General features: G+C 43.9%; 5 protein-coding genes across 5 annotated transcripts; 1 reads left to right on the top strand and 4 right to left on the bottom strand.

The window, feature by feature from the left end:
• Nucleotides 1–2874: 2874 nt before the first annotated feature.
• LOC130827008 (ribosomal protein S3, mitochondrial-like) lies at nt 2875–4934 on the bottom strand. Its single transcript, XM_057692640.1, has one exon. It carries the CDS (start codon nt 4932–4934, stop codon nt 3291–3293), a length of 1644 nt encoding a protein of 547 aa, XP_057548623.1. The 3' UTR covers nt 2875–3290.
• Nucleotides 4935–4937: 3 nt separating this feature from the next.
• Nucleotides 4938–5756, top strand: LOC130827037 (uncharacterized). The gene is given in 3 exon segments (XM_057692669.1): nt 4938–5159; nt 5258–5334; nt 5414–5756. Coding segments are annotated over 3 exon segments (567 nt in total). The 5' UTR covers nt 4938–5002; the 3' UTR covers nt 5747–5756.
• On the bottom strand, nt 5027–6444 carry LOC130827029 (NADH-ubiquinone oxidoreductase chain 1). The gene has a single exon (XM_057692661.1). It carries the CDS (start codon nt 6442–6444, stop codon nt 6118–6120), a length of 327 nt encoding a protein of 108 aa, XP_057548644.1. The 3' UTR covers nt 5027–6117.
• Nucleotides 6445–8770: 2326 nt separating this feature from the next.
• On the bottom strand, nt 8771–9172 carry LOC130827027 (NADH-ubiquinone oxidoreductase chain 1-like). The gene has a single exon (XM_057692659.1). It carries the CDS (start codon nt 9170–9172, stop codon nt 8771–8773), a length of 402 nt encoding a protein of 133 aa, XP_057548642.1.
• A 1199-nt stretch (nt 9173–10371) lies between these two features.
• LOC130827028 (ribosomal protein S13, mitochondrial) lies at nt 10372–10767 on the bottom strand. The gene has a single exon (XM_057692660.1). It carries the CDS (start codon nt 10765–10767, stop codon nt 10417–10419), a length of 351 nt encoding a protein of 116 aa, XP_057548643.1. The 3' UTR covers nt 10372–10416.
• Nucleotides 10768–10988: the final 221 nt, after the last annotated feature.

The raw sequence follows: 10988 nt of genomic DNA, 5'->3' as shown, positions 1-10988 counted from the left end.
CCTTCTTTCTGGCTTTCTCTTATATAAAGGGGACTTGAAAGATCTAATTCGTTCTTAGCTGTCCTACCTTCTTAGAAAGAGACTAAAGGGAACTAGCGGTCCAGTGCTGGTAGTTGAATAAGGCCGGGCCAATATGAGCCGAGCTGCTATTAGCTATCTTTGCCTTCCTTCCCTAACTTTAATTGGGATAAGGCCTGTAAGCTTCTTCTTTGATAGCTAGATATGACTCCGGTAGTTTCTCTACTGAAATCCCCGAGTCAGGTTGTTCCTGTCGGGTTATACAAGATAGGACAGAAGAGATTAAATCGATCAAGGGATAACCGAAGATAGGGTCCATTCACTTCAGTTCCTTTCTATGGCCCTAGTTCAAGCATAGAAAAGGCGGGAAAGCCATTTTACGGGACCCCCAAGTAGCTACTGTAGGGTGGTCGAAGTAGAATGAATGAGAACAAATCATGATCTATCAAGCTCTTTTGTACCACTTAAATCGCTAGCCTGTAATCCAGCCTAACAGACTGAAGCAAGGAATACGTCAGTTCCGTTTAGGAGACTAGCTTTCGCCTACGAATCTCTTTTAAGTAAAGTACAATATCGACTTGAATGAAACTATAGCACAGAGGAACGCGCTTCTTTATTAAAAAAAATACATTACATTATGAAATGAACCCACATATAAAAGTGGGCTGGTCTGCTAATTATTTGTGTTCATAGATTTTTAAATTATTGAAATACAAATAGCACCTCCACTAGACTAGTGATGGGGGGGGATTCGCGCCGGATGGAACAAGGCCTTTTGAACCATATCCTACTTTTGCTGGAAGTAGCCTCGGAACATAATTATGCTGCTTGCTGGGCCCTGAGGTTGGAATTTTAATTTTTTGGGGGAAGAAGGTGGTCCCCTTTTGCGGCAGAGTGTGCAGCATTCCTGCACGAGGGAGAGCGATGCTGCCATTCAGAAAGAACACAAGAAGAAGAAAAAGAAAAAAAAGTCTTTCGCGGATTCTTGCCATCACTGAAAAAGAAATGGAGCTGTAGACATTAAGGTAAGGGAACCGAGATTATATACTGCTGCAGAAGCGGAATCGAAGGGGTTGGTTGAAAGGTAAGGATAATAGCATGATTGGCTGGTTTCGGATCCTTTGGATCATGGGCTGGGTAGAGGCCACTGAACTTTATTTGGGCGGGCCGAGGTTATATGGGCTTAGGCCTTTTGACGGCTTTTATTTTCTGGGCTATTTTGCAGTCAAACAAGATCGGACGGAATCTAGCCTGATAAGCAGGCAATGAGAGTTCGAACCTTCCTTAATGCAAGCACTAAGCAAGTCAACTACCTTACAGTCGAGTTACTACGTTCCTCTAAGAATAGATATCCCTTGCCCGGGCTACAGCCAAACGGGAAATATAAAGGCTCATTCACGAGAACGAAGGCAGAATCGAAAGGCTCAGAATCCTTTATAAAGATAAAATAGACTTCTTGGACGAACAGATAGATAGACTAACGGACAGTTACGTCAGTCATCGACTAATCGCTAAGAAAAGGAGGGAAGTGAGCGCACTAATAGCAGACTTTAACAGCAAAGCCACTCCACTACAAAGAAGGAGATAAAAATGGAAAGAACAATGTGAACTGGCCCTTAAAGCACTAGCACAGGAAGAAGGCGAGGCTACACAGCTGGGTGTTCCTAAACCAGACGAATCAACTAGGACACATAGCGATCAATTCTCTCATCAAGAAAGGCGTCCCTGGACTAAGAAAAGTCAAGTAGATAGGCAGATATTATGGGTTCCTGGCCAAAAGAGAAAGACAAGGTTTAGAATCTTAGTCTAAGAACTTACACTACACTACGGAGGCACAGGCCAAGAGATCATAACAGTAAAATCAAATCCTCAACCGATTTGCATTTTCAAGCAAGTAAAAAAAAAGACGAATCTCATCAGGTTAAAAAAAGGAGTACGCGCGGGTGAGTCAAATAAAAAAGAAAAGAAAGTATAATTTTGGGAATTAATGGAGAGAGAAATCCGCAAGCTGGAATCGGGCTGGTACATGGGATGCTTTCAATATGCCAGAACTATTTTTCTCACGAACTAGGTGGCAATCAACTTCAATGTGCTTCGTCCTTTCCTCTCCCTACAGTCGAGTTACTGCGTACCTCTAATGGGCAGCTTTCCTTGCTTGCATCTGATCTAAGCCTATCGCCTGCTTCCAACTGCCTTTCTATTGTGCCTGCTGTTAACTCTTGTTTACTTTTTTTTAGGAGAGTGCCTTACTCAGAAGTAATAGACTTATTCAATTCAAGGGAATTCCTATTCACTTACTTGAATAAGTAAGGAGCTGCAGATGAATCTGACTCTATAAATTCCTTCCTTTAATCTGCCTTGATCCTATATACCAAAGGAAACTGATTCAACCGGAACTACGTGAGAGTTTCAAAGCTATTACTTTTCTTCTATTATGACATAATATGTAGTGGCTTACTTGCCTGAAAGCTTAATAGGAGAAGGTGACTGAGCTGGCCGGAACTGTGACTGGCTTGCTGCTATAAGAAAGATTGATCCGCTGAAGCTCATTTGCGACACCTTAGGTAGCACCAACTCAAAGTCCGCTTTCGTTGCCACTGGGCTAGAGAATACCAATAGAATAGCACAATAGAAGAAAGCAGTACTTCCTTGTAAACACGAATGTGCCCCACACCCATGAGTCACTTCATTTTAGGCGACATTCCACGCACAACTCGCGTTGAAGACTGCCCACACGAGAAAGGAGCGACTCGCCAGACTCGAACTGGCAGAAAAAAAAAATTTCCTATCTTCCGGCAAGAGGAGTCACTTTGGTAACGCAGTTCGGGTGACAACTCATCCCTACATCTGCGGGTCGGGAGCCTGCCAACCCCTAAAAAAACAGAAAAAGATGAAAAGGAGCCCCACCTTCGAATCTTTTTCTGTCTTTTTCCCGGTCGAGCTCGTACTGCTCGCGGGAAATTTGGCCAAAAGGTCACGACGGGCCCTCTCCATGGTGAGAAGAGGCTCTATCTTAGAACGAAGATCGGCCTTCTGCCGGGCTATTTCTTCGTCTTGAGCCATATAAATTTCCTTATCTCTTTCCATCGACCACTTAAGACGTTGGGCTTGTCGAGCATTTGACAAACTCACACCATCCATTTCAAATGGGATTTGTCCCGTGGACACACACGAGCAATCCAAGTTGTGTACCGTCCGGTTTGCAACCTCTACTATAGACGCCTTTACGATATTTACTATATTTTTATAGTTTCGGATATAGCACGTCCTTTTTATTTTGGACTATAAGAAATCCACACTTTGACACCTATGATTCCGTAAGGAGTAGAAACTTCCGCAGAAGCATAATCCATTTTCTGGTGGAATACATTACAAGAAGTTATTCCATACTTTGCGCATTCAGTTCTAGCAATTTCTGCACCTTCTAATCGACCTGAACAAGATATACGAATACCCTCTATCCCCTTTTTCATTACTAATGGCACTGTTTTACTAAAAATAGAACGAAATGATCCTCTTTTCTTTTTCGGTTCAAAAGCTATGTCTTGAGCAATCGGAGAAGCACTTTGATAAACAGATTTGATCTTGACCGATTTAATTAAGGTATTAGTGTTTGTTCTATTAGACAAGAAAGATCGCATTTTTTTCACTTCGTTCAAATAAGAGTTATATCTGTAAGGAATTCTTCTGCTTTTCAGTATGATCTCTATCATCATCTCTATTCCCTTTATAAATTCTCTTATCCCACCTAGATCTATTAATTTTTCGATCAATTTCATTACCTTATCCTTACCCATGAGGTTCCAACATTTTCTCCTTAATTTACCTAGGAGTTGTTGCCGGGCATCTTTAACAAATAGGTTATTAGAAACTCTAAACCCCTCCCTTGGAAAGAAAAAGGTAGCACCGAAGAAAGGAAAGAGCGAGATGGTGGGTTTTCTTCTTCCCGCGAAGCGAAGAGCATTCGCCAAGCGAATGAAGTAGGTCAACCTCTTTTTGGCTTCGGCCAAACACTTTTTCTCGCTGGTCGAGCTTTCCACAAAAAAAGCGATGCGAGAACGTATTCTCTTATCTAAGCTTCTTTCCTGCGTATTAGCTCTCTTCATCGTGGATGGTTCAACCACGCCTGGTGCCACGAAATGATTGAGAACTAGGACGGGATCGAAATGAATTTTGTTCTTTGTATTGAATAAGTATTGCATGACCGAATAATTCAAGGAAGGGCGCACTGCAGGGAGGATCCTTTTAAGTAGACGACTTGCCGGGCCGTTGTAGTGGAACTTCCTTGGTAAAAAGAACTTGAATAACTTAGTTTGTCTGAAGGAAGAATCATTTTCTATCAGAAAGGCTATGTCATTTACAACCTCGGCGTATTTCGGATGCTTGAAGGCCCCGCTGACCCGAAGTGATTTAGAAAGATTCTTCTTTATCGATGGTGATCGGTCATGGTATCCATAGCCTTGCTTCTTTTTTGGCCAAACCCTGATTTCGTTTTGCTTTTTTAGGTCGTCGAGCCTGGTCGACTCAACTCTTTTTCCGGCCCTTTGGCCTCTCACTTCGTTTCGTTCTTCTTTTCTACCCTCGCTTGAATAAAGACACTCGATCGGCCCAACTTTACCAAATTCGAACCACCGGCCCTTCATCTTAATCAAACTAGGTTTGGATTTTTTGCGTCGTTGTGGTCGACGAGGAAGAAAAAAATTAATGAATGTTCTTTTTTGAAGATGTATAATAATACACCTACCGAGGCGAAAGCCAAAGGTAAGTCTCGTAGGTGGACGTATCGAACCAAAATCAGATCTCAGATTGATATCTTGATATACTAACTTACCATAATAAAAATGACTAAACCAACTTGAATCTGAACTACGGTTCAGATCAAGTCTTACCGAAATCGGATTTCCTTTTCGTGGCATATATGCTTCGACTTCGATTTTTCCCCCTTTTCTTCCCCAATCCAAATTTTTATCGAAATTCTATACCAATGGGAAATTATTTCTTATCTTCCTTTCTTCGAACCTTTTGGTATGTATTGTCCCCTAACTATAGATCAGATCCACCGGACGAGAAACTCAATTCCGCACTGCTGCTGAGTCGTCGGACTTATCCAAAAAGGGATTTTTAGAATTTCTTTAGATTGCGTTGAGGGAAATCCACCAAAGCTAGGCAGATAGATAGACTCCTTTCCCGCTGCTAAGAGAGAGCAAGAAAGAAAATCAAATGATTGTTTTTTAACCAGCGCTCTCTTTTGAGTATGCAGGTACTAAGAATCCTCTCACTACCAACCAGCAGACATCATCTGGCTGGGTCTTGCCGGTATCAACAACGAAAAAAAAAAGAAAATAGAAACAGCAACTAGCTATGGCTCTTGGCCCAGACAACGTCCTAGGCGTAGAGGAGATCGGAGCAAGAGAGAACGCCTAGACGATGTTTTTCTTCCTGGGCTGCAGTAAGTAGATCGAGAGGTCGTTCCGCCCCCTGTCCCCGAATATTGGTAATATGTTCTCATACAATGTTGCTCCAATCTGACCTAGCTGGCGAGCGATCCCAGTTCGCGGCAGAGAACAAGACAACAAGCGAGCGTACCTTTGTTCGCTTCTTCTCCACCAAGCACGGAAGTTTAAGGATAACTGTTGGTCGGTGGCTACCTAAGGAAACTCCGATTCGATCCGCCCCCCGGCTGGAAGGCATCTACCTCATCACGATCACAAGGAGAGGTTCACCATGATGGGGGGTACTTTTTTTTTCCCTTCCAAAAAGAAAGAAATGCATAAGGGACCATCCTTTTGTTGCGGCATGCTCTTCAAATTTACGGATTCGAAGGGGGCCTCAGGCCTTACTTAGTCCCGCTAATGTAGGGCTAAGTAGTCGCCTTTTGAATTGAATCTTAATAAGTAGTCTATCGGTGGTGCGAAGAGAAAGATCTCTTTTTTATGACTTCCTTTTCTGGATTCCGGCCCGGAAAAGTAAGCAAGCAGAGCCCTATTGATGAATGAAAGAAAAGGTTTATGAGCCCTAGCCCTGTAAGCCCACACCTGTGTAGAGTGGATCGTTCAACACCTGCGGCACAAAGCAATTTTTTACCTATTGGTCCTAGTATCATAGGCGACCGAACGGCCGCCCCCTATAATTACTAGACCAACCTGCTATAATAATTCCATAAACACCTAGCGAAGATATGGCAAACAAATAAAGTAGCCCTATGTTCGGATCTGACAATACCATACCATAATCAAAAGGTACAACGGCCCGAGCAACCAGACTTAGCATAAATGTAGTGACCGGGGCCATTCTAAAAAGGGAGAAATTAGCACTACTTGGTGAAATAGGTTCTTTTAGAATCAATTTCGAACCATCTGCTAGAGGTTGTAACAATCCGAACGATCCCACTACATCAGGACCCTTTCGACGTTGCACAAAAGCCATTACTTTACGTTCAGCTAGCACTAAAAAGGCTACTCCTAGTAGAAGTGGTAGAATTATTCCAAGTATTTCAGCTGGAACAGCTATGTACGTTTTCGATTTTCTATTCACTCATGATCTGGCCTGGTCGACCCGATCATGATATTTGACTCATGATCTGTCCTGGTTGACCCAATCATGATATTGAAGGATGGGACCTTTTCTCGAAAAACTCCGTATCTCAATAAAAGTGCAAGATCGAATCTCTTCAATCAAAGCTTCCGGCTTTCTTCCTTTTCGCGAGTTTTCGCTAGGAATCATCATGTCGATTGCTTTCGTTGGAGAAATAGGTGGCGTGGTTACCCTATCTTTCCTCATAGGATTCCTCGGCTTTCAAAAATTCTCGTGGGATGGAAAGGATTTTTAATTTGAGTTCTTCACACTTTTCCCTTGATTTGAATCGAAATTCTTCGCCACTTCGTGCCTCTACTTCAATGAAAGCTAGCTCCTACTCCTTCTCCTCCTGAATCCTCGTTGGTCTTTCGTTCGTAGTGCGAATTCTATAGTGAGAAAGCTCACCCCTGCCTTTAGACGAGAAAGCCCTCTTTTACATCCTCTAGACAAATCAATAGAAAATGCTACAACCCATTGTTGTTCTTTTGACGATGAAGCACTCCAGTACAACAGGCTTAAAGTAACCTCTATGCTTCGTCCCCGGGCCGACCAGAAAGTGTGTTAAGCATATTCAAACAAAAGAAGGAAAAAGGGGAAAGAAAATCTTTGTAAAGGCAGCAAGGGGTTTCGCCTTCGAATTGAGCAGTGAGTCTTCTTTCTACTCGATCGAAACTTTAATCGAAAGTAGACTCAAGCCTTACCCCCTTATCCTTATATTATATATATGTGTATGTGATTTAGTTCGAAATAATAGACTGATCTTTCTCCGCTTTAAAGAAGGTCTATTTCTATCTACTTTATCTATGAAGTCATTCGTTCATAGAATGCCTTTTTACTCTACTTTTTGAAAACAAGCGTACGGGATAGACCCGGAAGAGGAGATTGTACCAAAGGAGACCCATTTTCCCGATCGTTTGGTTGGGTGTGTCCTTAGTCGCCCCAGAGAAGCCATACCCTTAAGAAGCTTACCCAACTCATCGCTTAACTCCTAAGATAAGAAAGGAAGACTTCTTCGATAGGACGAGGAAAAAGATACTCTTTTGATGTTTGAAAGTTATCTCTTTCCTCAAAACTTCCTCTCAAAGCAACCTTAAGCATAAAATGGAATATATACCTACCACCTACCAGTCTAGAGCTTCTCTTTTCGTTACCCTCAACAGAAAACCCGGGCCGAAGATTAGGGCTATACCCTCCATCTAGAAAGGGAGACTGCCCCCACTATAGAGGCAAGCTTTAGCTTGACGGCCGGGCCTTACTATAACCAACCTCACAGATCCCACTCAATCTTTTACACCAATGTATTGTACTCTCTCGACCAGGTCATCATAAGAAGCTAAATCTTTAGAATCCAAAGGTAACCTTTGGATGTTGTCGTGACCGTTTAAGCTTGGTTTATTTTGTCAAAAAAGAAAGAAAAAGTAGGTTTCGAAAGTTCATTGATTAGTAGACCTTCGGTGCTGGTAAGGTCGGGACCGTGGTCGTCCGTCTCCGGTTTGCCGGCCGATAAGATCTCTGAGATTGACCAGCCAGCTGGGTTGGTTTGGTTTTTCTTTTCTATTGAAAAGGGGTCAGCTGTCTGCGCGAGTCACCTTCTTCTAGGCTCCGCTGGACGACACGGCATTCTCGTTTAAATATAGGCCGGCCGTACTTGTGATGGTTCCCAAGGATCCAATATGACCACTTAAGTCTACGTTGCCACGATATTTTTCTATGGAAGCGGGCGGGCTCTTATTCGGCCCGGGTTTTGATGTCATAGGGGAGGGGGATTGACCTTTCTCACGCATATTCAGTCGTACCGGCATGGCCCCACTTATTAGTTTTCGATCGGAGCATCAGGCAGCGCAACCCGGTTCTACTTGACTAAGCCCCGTGCTCGTTTAAGGGGGGGGTTTACCAAACTACCTTTTTGATAACAAGGCAGAAACCCTCGACCCGACATTCATTTCATTAGTTTCGACTGAAGAATGAAGAGTGCCCTGCCCCAGCAGGCACCTACTCCTATCAAAATGAAAAGCGTGCCTTTACTAAAGAAGCAAGAAAAGCCCTTTCTATCTTATTAAAGGAGTCTCTGACGATACCCTGCAATCAAAGTCAAATAGCTTCGAGCCTATCTATACTATAGAAAGGGGACCTTTCAATAAGGTTCGCGCTAGGCGCTCACGTTTTTTGGCTTTCCTCAAATCGCAAATTTGGAAGTTGGTAAAGACCCACCCCCTGTTTCAGTCAGAATGAGTCCCCGGGACCCCGGGACATTGGCTTCCGCCAACAGTGAACTATTAAGGATCGCATCCCGCGCATATTCTACATTATAGCCTGCAACTAATTCAGCTTCCGCTTCTGGGAGATCAAACGGAGCTCTATTAGTTTCTGCTAAACAAGAAATAAAGAACATAACCAATACAGGGAACAAGGGAATACCGGACCATATCTGCTTTTGCGCCATGACAATCTCACTCGAATTACAAGGACCTACACATATTAGAACAGTATACCGGGGTCCCCGGCCAGAACCACACGTGCAAGTTTCCCTGCATGTGGCTCGTCCGTGCTTTCCGAGACGCTGCCTGTGACTCAGCATGGGATAAGGAGGGCGGAACTGCACACTTTCGTGTTCAGAGCATTGTCCGAATGAGTAGGCAGGCCTACCAAACAAAACTTTCTTGAAGAGGCTCAGCTCGGCCCCTTTCCTATTCCGCCTTGCCGCCTATTAAATTAAGAGAATAGGTGTCCCCTTCAAGCGGGGCCCGCCTTTCTTCATCTATACCAGCTGCCACGCACGATCCAATAGGAACGATTTCAGCGCTCCTCTCTAGGATAAGAAGCAGAATGCGCTATCACCTACAGCCCTTTCCTCTGCCGGGAACTTCCACGAAATGAAAACGGGCGGCATCGTCGTATGCTCGACATTTCTTGCCCTGGTTTTCCCGGAGTACTCCTATGGCCGATCTGTCACCCAACTTACTTAAACAACCGTCAGGCTTGGCCCTGCCCCGTTTGGAGAATGACCCCTTATGGCACGCACGGCTTAGTCAGTTATTCTCGCAATTCAGATAAGAATCGCCACTTTTCTGAAAGCATGGTTCTTGCCTCCCTCCTTGGAGCTCGTCCATTCGTTGGGTGATCCCTTGCTCTCACGTTCGAGTCTTTGCTCGTCGTTTAGGCCGGTGAGTGAGATTTCTGCTCATTGCAGTCACCTCCGGGGTTCTTCGCACCTGGATAGTACCAGGACCCTTGTGCCCCGGCCTTTGATCAGAAAAAGCTGCCCGCTCGAAGCCCATCCTATGACCCAAAATTAAAAATGAGCCTTGCGACGAGACGCGGACATTCTCCATGCTGCGGTTCCCTCCGGTCCGTTCCCGGGTTGGGTTAGGGGAATATCCGAGCGATTGCCTTCGCGGATCAAAACGCGCTCACAAGGCGCACAATAAGAATAAGACCAATAGAGACTTCATAAGGGACCATTTGAGCTGCAGATCGTAATGCTCCTAGAAAGGCATATTTCGAATATAGAGGAGTGAAAGTTCCCAAAAATCAACGAGTGGATCATATCCTTCTATGAACCGTACGAGCACGTCCTCTGTCACCCCCACCGCGCTTACGGCTCTATACCCCAACTAAACTTTCGGAGGCCCCAGGCCCTACCTTTCTATTCCTCGGTAAGCGAACCGTAAGAGCATAGGGGAAGGTATCCGCCTTTTACTGATGGAAAGCATCTCTCTTTTGTCCCTCCTGACCAAACCCGAAAAAAAAAATGGAAGTGAACTATTGAAGCTATCGGTGTGATTGATCAGACAAGCACCAAGGGCTTCCGGTAGACTTCTTTCATTTCCTAATTTTCTTACGACAAGTCCTAGCATTAGTATGAGTTCGTTGACCGCGTAAGGGCAATCCATCTTGATGACGAATTCCACGATAACAAGAAATAGAAATGAATCGTTCGATGTCTGCGCGTTCTCCCCTCTTCAATTCCCAATGAACAACATGATCTTGACCTATCATTTGTTCAATTTGGTCGATCTGATATTTAGTTAACTCTTTTACCTTAATGTTATCACTGATACCTAATCTATAACAAATCTGAATGGCTTTTTTAGGTCCAATTCCATCCATTTTTGTTGAGGCAATTTTTACTTGTTTATCGTCAACTAATCTAGCTCCTGAAATATATGACATTCTTGATCTTTCCTTTAACTAGTCTTCTAGGCTGGAATCATAAATGGTCTGTTTTCCTTTCTCCGCGATCATCGTATTTCCCTTTCAGCTAGCCACTTAAGGAGTTTACGATATGGTACCCCCTCTTGTGTACCGAACTTCGTACCTTTTTTAGTTCGATCTTCCTACCAGCTTCTCCCTTTCCTGGTGAAGGATAGAGAGGCTTTCCCTTGGGTACGAAA

The sequence above is a fragment of the Amaranthus tricolor genome, chromosome 11, assembly GCF_026212465.1.
Source record: "Amaranthus tricolor cultivar Red isolate AtriRed21 chromosome 11, ASM2621246v1, whole genome shotgun sequence".
Taxonomy (NCBI): domain Eukaryota; kingdom Viridiplantae; phylum Streptophyta; class Magnoliopsida; order Caryophyllales; family Amaranthaceae; genus Amaranthus; species Amaranthus tricolor.
Note: the sequence above shows the minus strand (reverse complement) of the source record. Positions and strands in the feature narration are given on the sequence as shown.

Bases quoted from the DNA above. Each gene is read 5' to 3' on its own strand.
- LOC130827028 (XM_057692660.1), bottom strand. From the start codon at position 10,767: ATGTCATATATTTCAGGAGCTAGATTAGTTGACGATAAACAAGTAAAA.
- LOC130827029 (XM_057692661.1), bottom strand. From the start codon at position 6,444: ATGGCTTTTGTGCAACGTCGAAAGGGTCCTGATGTAGTGGGATCGTTC.
- LOC130827008 (XM_057692640.1), bottom strand. From the start codon at position 4,934: ATGCCACGAAAAGGAAATCCGATTTCGGTAAGACTTGATCTGAACCGT.
- LOC130827027 (XM_057692659.1), bottom strand. From the start codon at position 9,172: ATGCTGAGTCACAGGCAGCGTCTCGGAAAGCACGGACGAGCCACATGC.